The sequence below is a fragment of the Salvelinus sp. IW2-2015 genome, linkage group LG7 (genome assembly GCF_002910315.2).
Source record: "Salvelinus sp. IW2-2015 linkage group LG7, ASM291031v2, whole genome shotgun sequence".
Taxonomy (NCBI): domain Eukaryota; kingdom Metazoa; phylum Chordata; class Actinopteri; order Salmoniformes; family Salmonidae; genus Salvelinus; species Salvelinus sp. IW2-2015.
The window spans coordinates 14,131,384-14,154,600 of record NC_036847.1 but is presented as its reverse complement, the minus strand read 5'-3'; the positions used below and the strand labels follow the sequence as shown (position 1 = coordinate 14,154,600).

General features: G+C 40.7%; 2 protein-coding genes across 7 annotated transcripts; one reads left to right on the top strand and one right to left on the bottom strand.

Moving 5' to 3' along the window:
* Window positions 1-1,376: 1,376 nt before the first annotated feature.
* On the bottom strand, window positions 1,377-19,251 carry LOC111966448 (deoxyribonuclease gamma). 4 transcript variants are annotated; one of them, XM_023991079.1, is made up of 9 exons: window positions 19,042-19,251; window positions 17,573-17,727; window positions 3,853-3,953; window positions 3,583-3,672; window positions 3,142-3,254; window positions 2,951-3,063; window positions 2,639-2,796; window positions 2,404-2,500; window positions 1,377-2,229 (listed from the first exon to the last, which is right to left on the bottom strand). In XM_023991079.1, the coding sequence occupies exons 2-9, from the start codon at window positions 17,711-17,713 to the stop codon at window positions 2,080-2,082; spliced, it is 963 nt and encodes a 320-aa protein (XP_023846847.1). In that variant the 5' UTR covers window positions 17,714-17,727; window positions 19,042-19,251; the 3' UTR covers window positions 1,377-2,079. The 4 variants fall into 4 exon arrangements, with proteins under 4 accessions (XP_023846847.1, XP_023846848.1, XP_023846846.1 ...); XM_023991080.1 differs by having other exon boundaries at window positions 19,047-19,251; XM_023991078.1 differs by having other exon boundaries at window positions 18,974-19,250.
* Window positions 19,252-19,744: 493 nt separating this feature from the next.
* LOC111966446 (sorting nexin-21) lies at window positions 19,745-23,191 on the top strand. Of its 3 annotated transcripts, none has more exons than XM_023991075.1 (4): window positions 19,745-19,860; window positions 20,456-20,738; window positions 21,041-21,198; window positions 21,287-23,191. In XM_023991075.1, exons 2-4 carry the CDS (start codon window positions 20,468-20,470, stop codon window positions 22,055-22,057), a joined length of 1,200 nt encoding a protein of 399 aa, XP_023846843.1. In that variant the 5' UTR covers window positions 19,745-19,860; window positions 20,456-20,467; the 3' UTR covers window positions 22,058-23,191. The 3 variants fall into 3 exon arrangements, with proteins under 3 accessions (XP_023846843.1, XP_023846845.1, XP_023846844.1); XM_023991077.1 differs by having other exon boundaries at window positions 20,446-20,738; XM_023991076.1 differs by having other exon boundaries at window positions 20,397-20,738.
* Window positions 23,192-23,217: the final 26 nt, after the last annotated feature.

Here is a 23,217-nt window from a genome sequence, read left to right as displayed (position 1 = left end):
CAGTAAAACGAGTCCTAAATCGACATAACCTGAAAGGCCGCTCAGCAAGGAAGAAGCCACTGCTCCAAAACCGCCATAAAAAAGCCAGACTACGGTTTGCAACTGCACATGGGGACAAAGATCATACTTTTTGGAGAAATGTCCTCTGGTCTGATGAAACAAAAATAGAACTGTTTGGCCATAATGACCATTGTTATGTTTGGAGGAAAAAGGGGGAAGTTTGCAAGCTGAAGAACACCATCCCAACCGTGAAGCACGAGGGTGGCAGCATCATGTTGTGGGGGTGCTTTGCTACAGGAAGGACTGGTGCACTTCACAAAATAGATGGCATCATGAAGGACAATTATGTGGATATATTGAAGCAACATCTCAAGACATCAGTCAGGAAGTTAAAGCTTGGTCGCAAATGGGTCTTCCAAATAGACAATGACCCCAAGCATACTTTCAAAGTTGTGGCAAAATGGCTTAAGGACAATACAGTCAAGGTATTGGAGTGGCCATCACAAGGCCCTGACCTCAACCCTATAGAACATTTGTGGGCAGAACTGAAAAAGCATGTGTGAGCAAGGAGGCCTATAGACCTGACTCAGTTATACCAGCTCTGTCAGGAGGAATGGGCCAAAATTCACCCAACTTTTTGTGGGAAGCTTGTGGAAGGCTACCTGACACGTTTGACCCAAGTTAAACAATTTAAAGGAAATGCTACCAAATAATAATTGAGTTTATGTAAACTTCTGACCCACTGGGAATTTGATGAAAGAAATAAAAGCTGAAATAAATAATTCTCTAATATTATTCTGACATTTCACATTCTTAAAATAAAGTTGTGATCCTAACTGACCTAAAACAGGGAATTTTTACTAGGATTAAATGTCAGGAATTGTGAAAAACTGCATTTAAATGTATTTGGCTAAGCGTAAGTGTGAACTTCTGACTTCAACTGTATATATATATTTATGAATAAAACAAGTACAAAAACAGAAATATACAAGAGTACATAAACAGACTGGGTATCAGCAATGATTTGGTCAAGACCTTTAAGTCTTTCTGCAAAGATAGATGCAAGTAGCTTTCCATCATTGTTCATTCATGTGATTTGTCTCKAATTTTTAACATTATAGGATCCTTGTTTAGTTTGGGGATTACAGAAATGAGGCCTTGTGTCATAGATACAGGCAGGACCCCTATATAAATTGCTTCCTTAAAGACAAATAGAAATTCAACAATATCCTCCTGAAAATATGTATAAGGCCATCATTCTCTGGAGATCTCTTTAACTTGCTGATACATTATTTTATTTCATTGATAGAAATCAATTCAGAGGCATCCTAATCCCATTTCGAAAAGTGTCCTAGCTAGGTAAATTATAGTCTACATAGTTTTCAATACATGTTTTATTCAAATAATATATACAGTACAGGCATGGAACATTTTAAACACACTTAGTGACAATGTTGAAACCACATTATTATAGAATGTCTTAACCTATAAAATGTAACTTGAAATATTTACAACTATGCATTTACAAAGTATAATATTTATTTCTCTGTTATTAAAAGCAAAGATTATTGACAGAAGTGGGGGCTTCAGGAAACTGTAGCCTTCCATTCAAGATATGAGTCAAATACCTGAAACAGGATGTCAGAGCAAATGGGGATCAGTAACCCGTCACCAGAGCAAATTCATAGATATGTTGGGGAAAAGGAGATGAGGGACATTTTGCCATCAACTAACTCATGTAGTGATAATGTTGCTGCCTCTTAATGTCTTAAATTTTCATGCAATCTCAAGGGGACCAACCAAAGATGTAATCATCACTGTGCATTAGAGCAGTGGATCTATTCCAGAGCTAGCACACCTGATTAAACTTGTCAACTAATCATCAAGACCTTGATTAGATTAATCAGGTTAGCTAGTTCAGGGCTACAACAAAATTCTGAAGCGTCTAGGAGTCCCCGAAGAGAGGTTTGTGAACCCCTGCATGAGAGGACCAGCTGCTCGTGGAAGTTTTAGATGTAAATACCATAGAATGAATTATATTGCTATGGTTCATACTCCAGAGAAGGCCCTCAGTCCTCCTCACACCACACTGGTCGAAGGTAAGATGTGCAGGACGTAGGTGATGACAGAGACAGCGATTAGGAGAGGCTGAACCTGAGCTTGAAGCTGCCCCGACGATTTAGTCTTCAGCTCCACTTCCACAGGGAAGTGGTCACTCACTTCCAGAACCTGAAATGACGAACTGAGTTTATTCTGTGTCATGATATCTATGACAGAAGAAAAATATATAAAGATAACTTTGGCATTTCTGGCATGGTGCAGCTTTTCCTGGGGCTTTTTGAGATGGAAAAGGGTTTGAAATGCTAAAACACATGATAAAATATTGTTTGAAAAGAGTATTACCATTTCCTTTGAGAGTTTATACTCCTTGGCGATGTTGAAGACCCGAGCTGAATAAGGTTTGATGGCCTTTAGGAAGGGCTGTCCGTGTACCACAATCCTAAGAAAAACTAAGTGTCAAGTCAATAGAGCTGAATAGTAATATGTGTGTCTATAATCAGATTGTCTATAATCAAAAAAATCCCTCATTCAAATAATGTATAATTTCAGTGTAGCTCATTTTCTAATTTCCACCCACCTGTCATAGGCACAGCTGGTGAGGTCTCCAACTGTGGTGTCCACCTTATCCCCGATCAACCAGAAGAATCCAGGGTTTGAGAACAGTCTGATGTTTGCCTTGTCCTGCCTTGTTATGTGCCCACAACCAGCATTGAAGGCTCCAAGGAACATCACTTTCTATAGGACACAGAGTGGCATTACATTGGTGTAAGTTAGATATGTGGATAATATAGCATGACAGATAAAACAGTAACTGAATTCATCTTACTCTAACCAAACAAAAACACCAACAGGTAGTTGAAATTGTTCTCCCAGTCTTGTCATGTCTCACCTCAGTATTCCACATCCTTTTTATTTCCTCAAAGACATCATAGAGCTTGTCAATCTCCTTGATTGCATCAGAGGCCGTAGTGTGCAGTGGGATCAGAGCAAAGTCTCCTATCACTGTTCAGAGGAAGATCATTAGTTATCAAAAACAATACACATTGAATTTCAATTCTCATGAACTTAAAAAGAACCAACCTGTTTCCTTGGCTTGGAATCGAACAACAAAGGGGTCTCTGGAGAAAGCATCCACACCCCCCTCCTTTTTGTCAGCGTACTGGTACCGATCTGTCAACTCTACAGTCTCATTCCTGTGGAGAGGCGTTTAGTTATAGCATCATTCACTTGGGCTTAAAGTTAAAGCAGGGTGACAGATAGTTAAAGAGTAGGACAGGGGAGGCAGTATATTTAGGAGGTTTTAAATGACTGCAAGTTTACGTCATGAGAATTGCATTTGTAAATTAATGTGATGTAAGAGCTCTGAAATATATACAAATTTTAGTCATTTAGCAGACACAACACTAATTGCTCRTGTAAATCGATCTGGATATGTCCCTTGCTCAAGGGCCCATCGACAGATCCTTCACCTAGTCAGCTCGGGATTCAAATATATAATGTAAAAATAAAGGTGTCCCTTACCGGTACAGATAGACATACTGCTCCTGGTCTTCAGGTGTCCGCCCCAGACCTCCACTGGCAACATATTTATAGTGATAGCGGTCATCATATCTAATACAGAATGAACAAAGGGGTCGGAGTCCATAAATTAAGTGAAAAAAAAGTCTAGCATAAATAAAGAATTTCTTTATAACTCAAATCAATTTATTTCAAGTGCATTTAACAAAAGCCTCAATACACTTTACAGGTAGAGTATTAGATACTTGTTACAGTATATAGATTCTACTGTACCTAGTACTGTATCTGTTGAGTCTCCCCAACAGAGCTTTGGTGGCTTTGCCCTGTAGGTCTTTTACCTCCTGAAGGAGACAGATGTCACAGCGAGACACAACCTGTGGACAACCAACCAACAAGGTCAGAAKAGGAATGTCTAACAATCACTGAAAAATACCTAGATTATATATCTATGGACTAAAAGGTTACTACAAGCTTCACTCTGTTGATCTACATGCATGCAGGTGAAGTGGGATTTTTGGAGTAGTGGACACCTTTTTGGTAACATGATATCCTCGCCGGTCCCATTCACAAGGGGGCGATAGCAAAGTAGTTATTTTTGTCTTCTCATTTTGTGAAAGCAAGGAAGAGTCGCCTTCCCTTGCTGGTAGTAGCAGCTATCTGGCAACCTAGCTAGTTGGCTTTAGCCTGGCTAAAAATATAGCAAGCTAGCTACAGTAACGTTAGCCTTTCTAGCTTCTCACATTATCATGTGAAATAATCATATTTATAAAGAAAAAAAATATTCCCTGGCAAATATTTGTATACTTGCCAGTGTAACCTAAAATAAACATCCGAGTGACCTGCTGCTGGTATATTAATTTCCATATCAGATAAAAAATAAAATGGCATGTTCTCATTGGTCATGAGAAGAAATAAAAGCACATGGCTAGCTAGTTGTCTACAGCACGTAATACAACCGCTTGGTCGAATCCTGAATGCTGATTGGTTAAAACCGCATTCCAACCGGTATCTATTCCACAAGTTATCGCCTGCTAAAGCCATAGCAAAGGGCTATGTCGTTAAAATGCCTGTTTATTCTGTTCCACCGGACTGCGCAATCCACGGTCTCATCAGCCTAGCCAGGCAATTTATGAACTAGATCTCCACTATAAAAAGCATTTAGACATCTTTAAAATAACAATAGTCTGTCTCTCCGACATTTGCAACATTGTTTCAATATTCAAATTAGATCTAGCTGATCTAGCTGTAGATCTAGCTGTTGCATAGTAATGAACGTGTCAGAAGACGGGATGAGACTGACAGGCAGCTTTTCTCAGCCAGTCGAAATCATGAATCAGCGTTATCAGCGTTATCGATATACAGTGCATTTGGAAAGTATTCAGACCCCTTGACTTTTTCCACATTTTGTTACACCATATTCTAAAATGGATTACATTGTTTCCCCTCAATCTACACACAATACCCCATCATGACAATGCGAAAACAGGTTTAGAAATACTTGCCAATSTATTTAAAATAAAGAAAACTGAAATTCCTCAAATATTCAGACCCTTTGCTATGACTCGAAATTGAGCTCAGGTGCATCCTGTTTGCATTGATCATCCTTGAGATGTTTCTACAACTTGGAGTCCACCTGTGGTAAATTCAATTGATTGGACATGATTTGGAAAGGCACACACCGATCCCACAGTTGACAGTGCATGTCAGAGCAAAAAACCAAGCCATGAGGTCGAAAGAACTGTCCGTAGAGCCCCGAGACAGGATTGTGTCGAGGCACAGATCTGGGGAAGGGTACAAAAAAAATGTCTGCAGCATTGAAGGTCCCCAAGAACACAGTGGCCTCCATCATTCTTAAATGGAAGAAGTTTGGAACCACCAAGACTCTTCCTAGAGCTGGCCGCCCAGCCAAACTGTGCAATCTGGGGAGATGGGCCTTGGTCAGGGAGATGACTCTGGCAGAGCTCTAGAGTTCCTCTGTGGAGATTGAAGAACCACCATTTCTGCAGCACTCCACCAAATCAGGCCTTTATGGTAGAGTGGCCAGACGGAAGCCACTCCTCAGTAAAATGCACGACAGCCTGCTTGGAGTTTACCAAAAGGCACCTTAAGGACTATCAGACCATGAGAAACAAGATTCTCTGGTCTGATGAAACCAAGATTGAACTCTTTGGCCTGAATGCCACGCTTCACGTCTGGAGGAAACCTGAGCCCTCATTTATCAATGTTGCGTACGAACAGAAATGTTCATAAACCATGCGTGCAATCATTTTTAAGCAAAGTGTGGGATTTATCCATTTGTACTTATACTTGAGAATGTGGGTAAATTTAAGCACACCTCTGACCGTGTGTACGCATAGCACCTTGTGGTAGAAAAGTCAAACTGCTAATGAAAATCAGAAACTATGAAGAAAAAATATGAATACATTCGTTTATTAATATATTTATTTTACAGKCACTTAAGCTACTAATAGTTCTCAGGGTGCTATCGAATTCATAAACATGAAACCATTTAATAATAAAGTCAATTAGAAAGAGAGTGGAACGTAAGGTTGGAGGCAATTTAGTTTAACCAGTTAAATAATATTTTAAAAAGGCAACACTGAGGCATTGTGACTTGTCCAAAATGGCAAATCTTGCATTGCTGGAGGATCTGGCACAAGCTGCATTACGCAGGGAGCGTATTTTCAATGAGCGTGCAGATTTTTCTGACGGCGACGCTTTGCTTATTATTAGATTTTGTTTTCCAAGGCATATTTTATTGCATCTCTGCAACCAACTCTGTCCAGTATTAGAAATGGAGATGAAATGCACCAATTGCACCCCAGTGCATACCCAAGTCCTCTCCACCCTGGGATTTTTGGCCACAGGAACATTCCAACGGGAGATTGCGGATCGGTCTGGCATTTCACAACTAACCATGAGATGAATATTGCCTGCAGTCCTTCATGGCATTATTTCATTGACCCCACAATACATACAGTTTCCATACACTGCTGTGCAACAGGCCAGAGTGAAAAGGGATTTCCATACCATAGCTGGATTTCTCAATGTCATTGGAGTAATTGACTGCACCCACATCGCAATTAAAGCTCCATCATTGAACAAATTCAACTTCATCAACAGAAAAAGTTTCCATTTTGTCAATGTGCAGGTCATCTGTGATTCACATTTGGCTTTGTTGAATGTAGTGGCCAGGTGGGACACATGATTCATTCATTGTGCAGAACAGTTCATTCAGCCTAAACCTCCAGGAAGGAGCTGTTGAGGATGGATGGCTTTATTTACCATGTTAGACCTCTACTGGGAAACAATATCTGAATGTTGTGTTCATAACTGCAGGAGACTGGGGCTACCCATTAAAAACATGGCTGATGACTCCCCTCTCAAACCAACAAGAGGCAAGGTACAACCAAGCCCACGCATGCACAAGAACAGTGGAGCACACCATAGGCCTGCTGAAAGGGCGTTGGCTGTACTTGTCTGGGACAGGAGGCACACTGCATTATCAAATCAAATTTTATTTGTCACATACACATGGTTAGCAAATGTTAATGCGAGTGTAACGAAATGCTTGTGCTTCTAGTTCCAACCATGCAGTAATATCTAACAAGTAATCTAACCTAACAATTTCACAACAACTACCTTATACACACACACAAGTGTAAAGGAATGAATAAGAATATGTACATAAAAATATATGAATGAGTGTTGGGCGAACGGCATAGGCAAGATGCAGTAGATGGTATAGAGTACAGTATATACATATGAGATGCGTAATGTAGGGTATGTAAACATTATACAACGTGGCATTGTTTAAAGTGGCTAGTGATACATTTATTACATCAATTTTTCATTATTAAAGTGGCTAGAGTTGAGTCAGTATGTTGGCAGCAGCCACTCAATGTTAGTGATGGCTGTTTAACAGTCTGATAGCCTTGAGATAGAAGCTGTTTTTCAGTCTCTCGGTCCCCGCTTTGATGCACCTGTACTAACCTCGCCTTCTGGATGATAGTGAGGTGAACAGGCAGTGGCTCGGGTGGTTGTTGTCCTTGATGATCTTTTTGGCCTTCCTGTGACATCGGGTGGTGTAGGTGTTAATTACTTAAAAATCATACAATGTGATTTTCTGGATTTTTGTTTTAGATTCCGTCTCTCACAGTTGAAGTGTACCTATGATTAAAAAAAATTACAGACCTCTACATGCTTTGTAAGTAGGAAAACCTGCAAAAATRGGCAGTGTATCACATACTTGTTCTCCCCACTGTAGGTATTCCTCTTGTCCAGATGGGTTAGGGCAGTGTGATTGCAATTGCYTCGTCTGTGGACCTATTGGGGCGGTAAGCAAATTGGAGTGGGTCTAGGGTGTCAGGTAGGGTGGCGGTGATATGGTCCTTGACTAGTCTCTCAAAGCACTTCATGATGACGGAAGTGAGTTCTATGGGGCGGTAGTCATTTAGCTCAGTTTTCTTGGGAACAATGGTGGCCCTCTTGAAGCACGTGCGAACAGCAGACTGGGATAAGGATTGATTGAATATGTCCGTAAACATACCAGCCAGCTGGTCTGCGGATGCTCTGAGGACGCGGCTGGGGATGCTGTCTGGGCCTGCAGCCTTGCGAGGGTTAACACGTTTAAATGTTTTACTCACGTTGGCTGCAGTGAAGGAGAGCCCGCAGGTTTGGGTAGCGGGCCGTGTCAGTGGCACTGTATTGTCCTCAAAGCGAGCAAAGAAGTTGTTTAGTCTGTCGGAGCAAGACATCGTGGTCCGCGACGGGGCTGMTTTTTCTTTTGTAGTCCGTGATTGACTGTAGACCCTGCCACATACCTCTTGTGTCTGAGCCGTTGAATTGCGACTCTACTTTGTCTCTATACTGACGCTTAGCTTGTTTGATTGCCTTGGAGGGAATAGCTACACTGTTTGTATTCGGTCATGTTTCCGGTCACCTTGCCCTGATTAAAAGCAGTGGTATACTAGCCTAGCAAGGTTTGCCTATGAAATGACATTCCTTCAAATGCCATTACATGAATGTAATACAATGTGCACATTCCTTTTTAGGTTTGCTACATTGTCAAGGCTTGCAGTGTGCTCCACAACATTGCAAAAAAAAAAAAAATAATGGCATTCCACTTAATGATCCACCCAGACCCGATGAGCCCATGCCTGGCGGAGTGTTTCCCACCACCCATAGCCCTGGCACTGAGGACAACGGTTTTAGGTATCTGTTCTTCCAAATATTGTAATCAAATCGACAAGGAAAACACATTTACATTGCACCAGAATTTGGCTCACATGTTTGACACAGTCAACAAGTTCTTTCAAAGATTGTTTTTCTCCCTCTTAGGCCGTTGCATACATCCTCCAGCTGCTGTTTGAGTCCAATAATTGATGTGTTGATCTCCTCTTGTTGATTTCAGGACTGCGTCATATGGCGCAGCTGAAGCGCTCGCCAAAGWMGACACCCTTCTGTGAAGATTTCATGTTTTGTTATATTTATTGTCAAGAAAAAATATTTAGATGTGGTCCATGTCTGAATATGGTTGCGAAAATAAATCTCGACTTACCATCAGTTGGTTGGTCTGGTATTCCTTTAGGGTCTAGTAGGGTCCTCAGTATCACCTTCACAAATGATGCCAGACACTGAGGTCTCTCCAATTATGCTCCAAATGCACTGGTCCATAGCAGACACTGAAGAGTCACTCTGCCCTCCTCCTGTTTCACTTATCCCTTTTGTGGATCATTATTTTAGTTGTTGTTGCATGTTTTCAAATCAAACCATTTCTTTTTAATTTCATTAACTGTTCTGCACTCAGATGAGGCAGAATTTACCACAGCTCTAACCTGCTCCCAAGCAATATTTATTTCAATCTTATTTGACAAGCCATTGCTGAGGGCTCAAAGTATGGCTTGTTTGACTTCCACTTCGGTGATCAAAAGTTCTATTTCTGCGTCCGATTATGATTTCTCCATATTGGCGGACAGACATTAGTGACATTTCTTTAAAAGGGAAGGTTTGGGGGAAGGTTTGTGACCATAAATGGTCATTTAGGGCAGTTCTTTATCTAAATGAGACTTCAAGTGCACTAGCACAGTGTTTTAGAATGTGTCGGATTTATCAAGGCAAAATAATTACAGGTGTGTGTAAATCAAGCGTACAAGCAATTGATAAATACGAACATTCAAAATGTTCTTCTTACGAGTTAATTTAGAAGTTTTTCTACATAACATTGATAATTAAGGGCCCTGGCACCATCCCTACGTGAAGCATGGTGGTGGCAACATCATGCTGTGGGGATGTTTTTCAGCGACAGGGACTGAGAGACTAGTCATGATTGAGGCAAAMATTAATGGAGCAAAGTACAGAGATCCTTGATGAAAACCTGAGCGCTCTGAAGCAGGTTCTCAGACTGGGGRYAAGGTTCACCTTCCAACAGGACAATGACCCTAAGCACACAGCCAAGACAACACAGGAGTAGCTTTGGGACAAGTCTCTGAATGTCCTTGAGTGGCCCAGCCAGAGCCCGGACTTGAACATCTTTGGAGAGACCTGAAAATAGCTGCGCAGCGATGCTCCCCATCCAACCTGACTGAGCTTGAGAGGATCTACAGAGAAGAATCTCCCCAAATACAGGTATGCCAAGCTTGTAGGGTCATACCCAAGAAGACTCGAGGCTGTAATCGCTGCCAAAGGTGCTCCAACAAAAGTAGTGAGTAAAGGGTCTGAATACTTATGTAAATGTGATAGTTTTTTTGTTGTTGTAATACATTTGCAAACAAATACAAAGAAATATAAATAGAAAACAGGTCAAACGAAACGAAGTGCAGCTAGTTTGCAGTCTTTCCAGCTTCCGTGTTAGCTGTGTTGTTGGCTAGCTCCTGAACAACGGTTTCCTTCAGACAGAGCACATGTTCTATGCCAGGTGAAATCACACCTCATTAGCTCATTGTTATAGATGTATCCAAATAAATGCCACTAGAAAACAGCTTAAACAAATGCAATTACTTTGTTGTTATTCTGGCTTCACTGTTTGACGTGACTAYGGGATAAGAATGTTGCCAGCCTGTATGGCAATAGAACATTTAGAACGAATGACTGGGTCGCGCCCATAGATACAGAACAAAAAGACTGAACGACTGTCGCTTCTCTGGCAACCGAACCGATAGAACGAACGACCAGATGTGTCAGGACTATCTTGTGGAAAGTTGAAATATTTTCAAGAATTTATTCATCCTTATATTCATGAAAATATGTACATCATTATTTGATTATGTTGGTAACCCGTTGTATAAAAGTGATAAAGTCCTCAAAGCCAGTGCTTGGAGGATATATTGGCACGGTTTGCCAGCCCAAGACGAACCGTGCCAATATATCCTCCAAGACACCGGCTTCTCTGGCATTATCACTTAATTATACCATTTCACAATAGCATGTAAATCACTAGTTATTACTTCGAAACAAAATACCTTTTTGGGTGGATTCTTGTGGTTTGGTTTACTGTTTGAACAGTTGCTGAAATTATATTTGGTTATCAATGCAAACTAGACTAATTTGATGAATAGCCTATAGATCAGATCAAGGAACCAAGCGACAACACTGACACCATGGCTGCAGAAAATTATGCAATTTTCAGGTAGTAAAAAAGTATGTCTAAGCGTATTCCAAGGAGCCCCCCCTTTTGTGACGAAAAACGACATTGCAACACGCTGAATCTTGCGTCTGCAAAGAGCTTGCAGTAAGTTTAAAAAATGTAAATGGKAAAAATGTAGATTTCCGCCTATATAGAAATACCCAAAAGTAACGGCTTTTAATGAGCAGTTATATGATAAGGACATGCATCAACTTGGCATCATTGGGGAAAAAACACCTGGGAGATAAGGAAATGGTCAGACCATAGATTAGCTCACATAGAATCAAACACACAAACCAACCATGTTATTTTTTTTTGTCATCTTTAAAATGGACAAGCTATAAGTCAATTATTGATGAATAGTGCTGGAAACAGATGCCTTCCACAACAAGTAAAAAAACGTCTGGGTAAAAACYGGATTAATAGACAAAAGCTAGAACTTCACAGATGTTTTAGTAAGGGGTGTCAGGTGTGGTCAAGGGACATCGCCAACTGTTCCCTCAACTGCTCCAAAGTATGTAAATAAGGTAATTCCACTGCTATTACACATTGAATAAGCCTGAAAGTTATTGGTTGCTAAAAAAACACAATTTCCACAATACCAACCTCTCTCAGTGTGGAGGTGTCAAGATACAATCTTTTAATCTCTCCAAAGTGTCCGAATGGGGTAATTCAACTCCTCAAATCACATTTTATTGGTCACATACACATATTTAGCAGATGTTATTACGGGTGTAGCGAAATGTTTGTGTTCCTAGCTCCAAAGTGCAGTAATATCTAACAATTCACAACAATGTGAGCTAAACAGCATGATCATTACACAGGTGCACTTTGTGCTGGGGACAATAAAATGCCACTCTATAATGTACAGTTTTGTCACAACACAATYCCACAGATGTCTCAAGTTGAGGGAGTGTACAATTGGTATGCTGACAGCAAGAATGTTCATCAGATCTGTTGCCAGAGAATTGAATGTTAATTTCTCTACCATAAGCTGCCTCCAATGTCATTTTAGAGAATTTGGCAGTACGTCCAACCAACCTCACAACCGCAGACCACGTCTAATCACACCAGCCTAGGAACTCCACACCCGGCTTCTTCACCTGCGGGATCGTCTGAGACCAACCACCTGGACATCTGATGAAACTGAGGAGTATTTCTGTCTGTAATAATGCCCTTTTGTGGGGGGAAAAACTAATTCTGATTGGCTGGGCCTGACTCCCAACTGGGTGGGACAATGCCCACCCCTGGCTGCGCCCCTGCCCAGTCAAGTGAAATCCATAGATAAGGACCTAATGAATTCGTTTCAAATGACTGACTTCCTTATATGAACTGTAACTCAGTAATCGTAAGCTCTTTCACACACGAAATTAGTAAAACAGTATGTAAACATTATTAAAGTGATCAGTGATTCCATGTCTATGTACTTAGGGCAGAAGCATCTAAGGTGCAGGGTTGAGAAACCGGCTAGTGACGGACTAAGTTCAGGGCAGGGTACTGGCTAGTGATGGCTATTTAACAGTCTGATAACCTCTATGGGATCGATGTCCCACCAGCGGGACGGTTGAGCTAACGTAGGCTAACCTTTTTGCTGAGTTTACTAGCGAAATGCATAGCACTCAGAATTAAAAAAGGTTTTACCAGGTATTGTTCATCCTGATCAGACACGTTTTTTACATGGACGATACATTGGAGATAATATTCAACAACTACTAGAAATAATAGAACATGATGAAACATCTAAGAAACCAGGCCTGGTATTTATAGCGGATATTGAAAAGGCCTTTGATAAAGACTGGATTTTATTTATAAATGCATGGAGTGTCTTACAAAATGGGTAAAAGTAATGTATAGCAACTCGAGGTGTAAAATAGTAAATAGCGGCTACTTCTCAGAGAGTTTTGAATCGTCAAAAGAAGTCAAATAAGGGCGTCCGCTGTCACCATATATATTCGTTATGGCCATCGAAATGCTAGCTATTAAAYTAAGATCAAATAACAGAGTATTAATAAATCCAAAGATTAAAAACAAGGGTGTCCAATGTATCATTGAAGGTCTAGATAACTTTTCTGGACTAAAACCTAATTATGATAAGTGTTCAATATTACGTATTGGATCTTTAAAAATATAACTTTCACATTACCCTGCAGTTTACCTWAAAAATGGGCTGACGGTGAAGTAGACATACTTGGTATTAATATCACAAAAGATATAAATGAACTGTCCACAATGAATTTCAATAGAAAACTAGTAAAAATAGACAAGATCCTGCAACCATGGAGAGGTAAAAACCTGTCATTTTACGGAAAAAGTACACTGATTAACTCCATAGTCATATCTCAGTTTACTCACTTAAGGCAATACCTACTCCTGATGATTCGTTTTTCAAATCATTTGAGCAAAAAATATTTAGCTTTATCACTTTTTTCTAGGATGCTTAATAGCTTTTTCTAGGATGCTAAACCAGACAGGCACGCTTTATCTTATCTATATAATGAATATGAACTGGGTGGGTTGAGATTATTAAATATAAAAGCACTGAACCTCTAAAAGCTTCACTTATGCAAAAGTTTTACTTGAACCCTAAAACGGTTCTCATGTAGATTACTAAGAAAAGCTCATCAATGGTTTAAAAACTTCCTTTTTGCCTGTTCAGATTGCCATGTCTCATTTTCAATTATTTGAAAATGAAACCTTTTTCAAAGCATCTATTTTTTCAGACAAGCATTGCAGAGCTGGTTACAATTTCAATTTCATCCCTGTAACGCTCGTCTTCCTCCTCGTCTGAGGAGCAAGGATCGGACCAAAGCGCAGCGTGGTTTGAATACATACTTTTAATTAATATAAACGAAGACGAAAAACACTTGACAAAAATACAAAACAAATAAACGACGTGAACAAACGAACGAAAACAGTACCGTGTGGCGAACAAACACAGACACGACAACAATCACCCACAAACAAACAGCCTACCTTAATATGGTTCTCAATCAGAGGAAACGTAAAACACCTGCCCCTGATTGAGAACCATATCAGGCTAGTTGCCAATGAACCCAACATAGAAACACATAAAATAGAATGCCCACCCAGCTCACGTCCTGACCAACTAAACAATACAGAACAAAGGAATTAAGGTCAGGAACGTGACAATCGCCCTGAAAATATAAATATTATGGCTGAATGCTTGAAAAGGGTATTGTTTTTAAATGTAAATTGTAAATTGGAATTGTATTTCATGGCATCAGAATTGTATGCTCAATCCAAGATTACAAGCAATTAATTACAGAATTACCCCAAAAATGGAGGAGGCAGGTGGCAGCGGGAGGAGGTAGGGAACTGGTGTCTGCCCAATATAAAGGATCAAAACTGGCGGAGGAATAAAAATAGCATAAATAGGAAAGTATACCAGTTTCATTTGAGGACCAGGAGGTTGACAGCTGTGCCATACAGATTGCAAAATAGTTGATGTACCGATTCCATGGCACAGGGTGTATGAGTTGATATAAAACGACGCAAGATTCAAGACTTCATGCCTTTCAGCTAAAATGATTGTACAGAATTCTTGCCACCAACAAAATGTTGAATATTTGGGGTATACAATCATTGCAGCCCTGCAGATTTTGTTGTGTGGATACAGAATCAATAAGACCATTTGTTTTGGCATTGCCCTCYGGTAGCCTGTTTCTGGTCTCAGGCTTAGGAATGGCTGAAAAAGCAGAACATTAATCTAAAATTGACCCTAAAATTAGCATTGTTGGGAGATCTGGAGAGACCTGGTCAGCCAATTACTATACTCTTAGTAAAAGTATTTATCTTCAACTCTCAATCTGTGGATTCTATTCAATAGATTCCAATTGTTGGTTAAACATCACAGCATAMATGAAAGATATTCAGTACCGTTTAAAAGTTTGGGGTCACTTAAATGTCCTTGTTTTTTAAAGAACAAAAAAGAAAAGACTGTCCATTAAAATAACATCAAATTGATCAGAAATACAGTGTAGACATTGTTAATGTCATAAATGACTATTGTAGCTGGAAACAGCTAATCCAAGTTTATAATTTTAAAAGGCTAATTGATCATTAGAAAACCCTTTGCAATTATGTTAGCACAGCAGAAAACTGTTGTTCTGATTAAAGAAGCAATAAAACTGGCCTTCTTTAGACTAGTTGAATATCTGGAGCATCAACAATTGTGGGTTCGATTACAGGCTCAAAATTGCCAGAAACAAAGAACTTTCTTCTGAAACTCGTCAGTCTATTCTTGTTCTGAGAAATGAAGGCTATTCCATGCGAGAAATTGCCAAGGAACTGAAGATCTCGTACAACACTGTGTACTACTCCCTTCACAGAACAGCGCAAACTGGCTCTAACCAGAATAGAAAGAGGAGTGGGAGGCCCCGGTGCACAACTGAGCAAGAGGACAAGTACATTAGTTTCTAGTTTGAGAAACAGATGCCTCACAAATCCTCAACTGGAAGCTTCATTAAACTGTACCTGCAAAACACCAGTCTCCGGGATGCTGGCCTTCTAGGCAGAGTTCCTCTGTCCAGTGTCTGTGTTCTTTTGCCCATCTTAATCTTTTATTTTTATTGGCCAGTCTGAGATATGGCGTTTTCTTTGCAACTTTGCCGAGAAGGCCAGCATCCCGGAGTCGCCTCTTCACTGTTGACGTTGAGACTGGTGTTTTGCGGGTGCTATTTAATGAAGCTGCCAATTGACCTTGTGGGAGATCTGTCGACGTGCCCTTGAGCAGGGCTTTGACCCTGGTTGCTTCTGTGGGTTGCTCTGGATGGGAGTCTGTTAAATGACTTAAGGTAATGTAAATGTTGAGTGGCTTCACTGCAAGTACATTGTATGTTTTAATATTCAATAATGTTTTTGTTTTTTTAACAATGGCCGTGAGAATTTGGTGGCCTGTCCAAAGTTACACAAAATATATCCAATGTACACCAGTAAACTAGTGTGAAATAAATACAACATGTAACTACMTTGGAATGATACACAGGACACCACTATACTGTAAATACAAAACAAATAGAAGCAGACCACAACTATATAAAAAGTACTAAATGCATCACAGGAGGTTGGTGGCACATTAATTGGAGAGAACAGGTAATGACTGGAGTAGACAGTGGAATGGTATCAAATACATCAAACACATGGTTTCCAGGTGTTTGATGCCATTCCATTTGCTACATTCCAGACATTARTATGAGCCATTATCCCCTCAGCAGCCTCCACTGAAATACATACTATATATAGAACGCTATGCAAAATAATTTACATACAGAACTAAAACTGAATCCAATCCTTACAGTAAATATTTCTCTGCCAGAGTCATCTTGGTCAAGGTCGCTCCCAGACTCTGTTTGACTCATTAACAATTTCCTCCAAAGCCTCTTTCTCGGTATACCTGGCTTTTGTCATCTTTTTACTCCCCTGTTGGGTAGTTTGCTTGGTTTTTCGCTTTCTTTTTACATTCCTGATAAGCCATTTTTATGCCAAAGCGATGAAAGAATCCGTTCAAAATATTATGATTCGCTCTGGAGTGTGTCCTTTCAAAATGGGTAGTAATGGGCCGCATTACTCAAAATAGCTATAAAGCTTACCTTATTGGCTACACGAACGTCCATATTTCACTTTAACCGCTCCCCAGTCTAACCACACCTTTTGTTCGTAAGAACCTAGCTCAAATACAGGCCAAATTGAAGCTTACCTTGTAAGATGTTTGTTGTTTAGTGAAAACGAAGTATAAAATGAACTTCTTGACTCGATAATGGTAGGTCACAGGCCGACAAAATAACATCCGTATGTATCATCTTTGGAATCTTCGCTTCCACCACATATCAACGTTGTTCAAGTGTATATAGGGTGTGACCTTATCCATTATGGCCGTATGCCCATATATGGTACTAGCCGCACCAAAGATTGTATAGTACGGATGGAAAGCCAAGATCCAAGAGGCTACCGTTCTCATTTTAGACGACATTGAATACGAAGGTCCTCTATTTAGGAGACCCTACATTTAAGTGGTTTTAAGATGAATTTGAGACTGATTTACACAACAGTATGTTAAAGATGCTGTCACGGATCTTAAGCACTTAGCTACAAATTCGTAACATATTGTATGAATTGGAATTCGTAACATATCATATAAATTGCAAATAGAAAACATTGCAGTACATAACAGATCATACTAAATTGTGCAACATTTTCGTGGGGACCCGTTTTGGCGTGTGAGCACCAGTTTTCAAAGCTACTGGCTGAAATTATACAAAATATTAGTTTCTCCTTTGAGCCACTCTTCACTAAAAGTAACAATTCTCTTCTTGTAACCCTGTATTATTCTGAAAAGACAACAAGAGTCACCTTGGTCAGAGTGTGCATCACTCTGTAGTTGGCTGATTTGGTGGCATCGAAGTTCTGGATGTTGAAGGCACATATCTTGAAGCCTGAACATGGTCCATAAATACCAATGAGAAGGAGGAGGAGAGGAGAGGGCCAACTCATGACTGAGCTGCTTGCTGTTAAWAGAAAAGATGTGAAATTACTGGGCATCGACATATTCATTTTTTACTCTACATTGTGAGTCATTAAAATGGTAATCACTCAGATCACGGTTCATTACCAACTTTTCTGTTAAAAAAAAACACTCCTAATGTAATAGCTGCTAAGTAACAGTTGTGGCACCCTGTGAAGAGATGAATGAGTCCAGGATTTCATTCAGCAAAGCGACACAGTTSTGTGTAAACAGCTCTGCAATATAAACCCTAAACTAGTTTTTCTTGAATGTCGGTTAGTKATTTGGAGCTGTGTCCTGCATTATCAATCTGTTTGTCAACTCCAGGGCAGTGAGTGAATGTCAAACTGAATGAGTTGTTCAAAAGGTAAATCTTTCACAATCCTCACATTAAGCTTCACTCAAGCAATGTATTATTTTAAATAGGCAAGTCAGTTAAGAACAAATTCTTATTTACAATGCCGTCCTACCCCGGACAAACCCTAACGACGCTGGGCCAATTGTGCGCCACCCTTTGGTACTCCCAATCACGGCCGGTTGTGATACAGCCTGGGATCGAACCAGGGTCTGTAGTGACGCCTCCAGCACTGTATTAACTAGTCTTTGTTAGAGAAGCAAACAGTTCATTGCTGTGCTCCACCATTGACAGTGATTGCATAATAGTGATACAATCAGTTTGAATTTGACCTGTTGGATAGAGAAACTGTGTCCTTGCGTGTTCAGTCACATTTGACAGTGCTGTTGAACAATGGAGAGGGAGCACACCAATCCAACCAGCTGTCCTGCTTCCTTAGTAAGCCCTAGCCCAGCCCTGACGCAGTATACTGGTGGTAGAATTCCACTCCAGACTGTTTCTGCATTTGGGAAGTCATTGTTAAAGTTGAAAACAACAGAAGCTTGGATTCAACAAACTAGAGTCCCACTATGATCTTTGTGTTCCAAGGTTAGACGGAAGTGTTTACCAAATCAAACACACCCAACATGGCCCTGATTAAATTTAGATATAGGTCTGATCAATTCAAGAATTGTTTCTTTAAACAATCCCACCAGAGGAAAATTGACTAACCACAGCATACAGCTGAGACTCAAAAGCCTACAGAGTCAAATGCAGACTCAAAAAGAGCAATCGTCTCAATGATAGTGTTTGTACAATACACAAAGGCATTAAATCAGACATACATTTAGAAGCTTCTGGTGAGCAAGGTSAAGATGAAATATTTTAACAGAAACAGAGAGAATCATTAGCCTACCTCCTTTGATGAGAATTTGATCAATTCCAGGCACACCAAGGTGTTATATTAGGCTAATCTTTACACACCTTACCCAAACTCCCCAATGGCTGTCACTAGGTGAAGATTGGGTAATCCGTTTTCACCCACAGAGATAGATAGAGGACTCATCTTGGTATATGTGCCATTATAGAGTCTGTGACAACATGGACAGTTGAAGTAATCTCCATTTTGAAGAAGTCAATTTTCTTCTTCAAAACATGACTCCAACAGGGTCGCCAGGAGGGATCAGTAAATGAAGTTGGAAATGGTGGAAGCCCTCAATGGCACTGCCCATGCTTTTAACCTTTTGGCCACCAGAGGCCTCTATCATTCTCTATGGGTTTCACCACACCTTCAACACATCTTCCTGTCAGATATGTCCAGCCTACTCTTTTTGTTTGCATAAAGCTGGAATCTACTTGTAGGAGTAAATTATATATTTTTTAAAGGTCTCTCAGGGGTAACAGAGAGGTGAGAGTCAACAAACTACACAGGTCTGAATCAGTCATGACCACTTTTCAAATATGTTTAATCATCGTCACAGTTCCCGGTTTACTTAAATAAAGGAGAAGGGTTAATCCGATCGCTCAGACAGTAAAGCACCCAAACTCACTGGCTAATGTTGGCTAGCTTGCTGGCTACGTCCAGCCATATAGGAAAACACCGAAGTGAAATTACGAGCGCACCCCAGTCATAATTACGGGGGCGTTCCTGATGCAGGAATGCCCACATGCAGGAACGCCCCGAATTCTGGGACGCAATCACACACTATTTGGACAGACTGTCCTAAATAAATTTGGGGCAGACTCAGAAACTGCATAATGCTGATGAAATAGCTAAGGGAGCTTTACGGATCCATTATAACAGTGAGTGAGATTTGCGACTTTAGCTATGAATTGAAGCTTGCCCGCTAGGTTTAGCCAAATAAATTAAAGTACGTTGTTATCCGTAGCTAGCTAGCTGATCAAGCTAATTTGACTAGCTAGCTACTGTAGTTAGCTGTAGTTACCCTATTTTGTATTCGTAACTAGCTTGTCTGCTAATCCTAGTTAGTTAGCTTGTTTTGTTTCGCTGAATACTTTTACACGCTGGAACGCTTGTTTCTCCATATTGCATGAATGTCTGTTTAAAAGGCAAAGACAATATTCAAAGAAGAGCTAACGTTAGCTAACTAACTATAACATTTGCTATGTTCTTTATTTAGACCCCGCCCTCTACTCAGTTGTCTTACTGGAACATTTGCATTATTGATGTGCTGCAATGTTTCCATCCAAACATTTTAGTTGGTGTAACAGTAGTAACGTTAGCTTGTCAGAGTTGACCGATTTTACACATTGCCATACGAAATAATGATTGTGATTATTGACTATTATAAGCTGACTTGCTGTACACCCACATATAGTGTACAACCTACAAGAACTCTATCTGACATCAAATGAACTTACTGAAAGTATTTCCTAGTGGTCTGCTGGGATGGCTTCTAAGCTCATGGACAGACTGCGACGGACACTGTTCAAAGAAGGAGAAGTAGTCTCTAAYGAGCCAATTGATGTAACAGAGGAAAGCTTCCCAGAGAGTTCTGAGTTAGAGGACGATACAGAGTGTGTCTCAGAGCGGCTTGGGGGAACACTCTGCTTCGATGGGGAGAGCGCCCTGGAATCCGAAGACCCAGGTGAGGCCTCAGGACCAGACAGTGACTCAGACTACCTTGGAGAGTCCATAGAGGATGGATTCAGCAGCACAGGTATTGTAGACATAATTCACAACAATGATCTCCCATATAGCAGGCAGATAGATGGTGGGATACACTTATCCAGCACTGTGATATGTCTTTGTATAAACATTAATGTACTGTCCTATTAGTCAACTGAAACTATCTGACCAGAATAAGAATAGCATTCATTCCACTGTATTCTGCTTTCTTGAAACCGCAAGTTTCACTTCAGGTTTTTCAGTCTATGTGCAAACGTGAGCTTTCTCAGTTTTAGATGAGTGGGTTGAGGGCTGTCTTAGCTGAGCTGACGTGTATCTGCCTTTGTTCCTCAGACACCAGCCCAGTGGGCCCGTCTCCTGGAGGCTCATCCCTGCTCACACGTCAGCTGCAGGATAGCTGGAGGAGCTTAAGATTCCACAGTGTTCCTCAGAAGCTGGTGTTTGAAGTGACTGATGCCAGTGTGGTGCAAGAGAGCTCATCCAAGTATGTGGTACGTGTGAAACAGCAGAGACAAATGTCTATTGCCTGGCTAAGCCTGTGTGTGTCATCTTGTTGATGGTGTACCTCCTCCTCCTCAGCTCTACACCATCCATTTGATCCAGTCTGGGATGTTTGATGAAACCCCCGCCGCCATCACCCGGCGATACACTGACTTTAAGCGCCTGCACAGCTGCCTTCGCCGTCGTCACAGGGACAACATGGAGCGTGTCGGTTTCCCCCGCAAGAAGCTGCGTAAAAACTTTGTGGCTGAGACCATCGCCAAGCGGAGCCGAGCGTTTGAGCAGTACCTGACCCACATGCACTCGTTGGCTGAGCTGCAGCGCTCGCCCACCTTCCTGGAGTTCTTCTACCTGGGTGACCTGAAGGCTGGCCAGATGCTGATGCGTGTGGGCCGTTACCAGGAGGCCCTGGGCCCTCTGCTCAATGGCCTGAGGCTCCAGGAGAAGCTAGGCTGTGAGCAGCAGGGAAAGCAGCAGCCCCATCACCAGCTGGGCACCCACTGGCTCTTCACCCTGTTGGCCCTGGTGACCTGCTTCCAGGAGCTGGAGCAGCTGGGGGAGGCCCAGGAGCACTGTGACCGAGCCCTGAGGGACCTGGCCCCCTCACCGGAGGCCTTGCAGCAGCACCACTTTCACCCACTGCTCATTCCTCTTCTCCAGACCAACGTCAGACTGTCATGGAAGATCTCTAAGGATAAGCGGCAGTGGGAAGTGCTGCTTCAGGAGATCCAGGACTCTGGGGCTGATATAGGGAACCAGCCCAGCCTGAAGGAGTACCTGATGAAGGAGGCCCTGGTGGAGAGCGAGGGAGACACTAAGGCCAAGCTCAAAAGGGAGAAGGCCACTTAACCCAAAGATAATGGTGCTCATAGTTATGAGGAAAGAATTTCATGTAACCTAGTAATGAGGGATTTGGTCTTTGGTCTCTTGACATGTATTTCCCACAGCACTGTCTGAACTGTTAGACATTCTAATTTGAATACACTCAACCTACCAAGTCATGCACAAATAGCAGAAAACAATCGCATGTTATTGTATATAAAGTTCAAATTATTTGCTTGATTGTTTTACCTTGTAAATTGTAGACATGTAAGTCATTTTTATCCACATTATATTTGATACAGCTGCTTGGAAATAATTTTTTATTAAACGTATTTTTCCAAAACAGTTTTAACAGCAAATAATAGGTCACTATTTCTAAAATATTCCTGCTTTTTAAAACCTTTTAAATTATGCCATTCACATTCTTGAGATTTAAGTGGATGAATAACTTTAGGATGACAAAAGGATAGAACATGCATTTTTAAGGACAAACTTTGCACAAGTTAAAGTAATAATTTTCTACCTGTGAGGTAGATATTATTTTCTTGTTTACACATGAAAGAAAAACCAATGTCTGACAGCTATTGACAACACTCCTACTTGTTAGCAAGGAATTGTAATCATTCTTAACTAATTTGTTTATATTGCTATAGTATTATGCAGCCTCTGTACCAGATTTGGATTTGTCACTTTAATGTCAATATAGACTTACATAAGGGAAAATAATTCAGGTTGGTTTTCTTTCATATGAGGGAGTGTGAGCATAGGGAGGAGCCAAATAAGAATCTGAATGCACCGCTGGAAGTGTGTGTTTTAGACTATGTATTTTTGCCATACTGCAGGCAGTAACTGAAATAGGTCTTGTATCACTAATGACGTTATTTCAAAGCAGACCTACAATCCTGTGATAGAGCAGGGAGGTAAACCTTTTGTTGCACTGTGAAATAGGCTAGTCTTTATGCTTGAGTGACGATTTCAAACTAACCTAAGAATTTTCTCAATAGCGTAGATTAAACACTTGCAACAATGTTACATCTTTCTCTGAAAGTGCCTGCCTTGCACCTTTGAACTCTAGCCTTAACATTTCACTCTGTTTCTTTGTATACTAAAATGATTGGAATATGTATTTTGTTTAATAAATCTATCTCCCKAAAAAGTTGACTTAATTTTTCATTTGGAAGATCTGG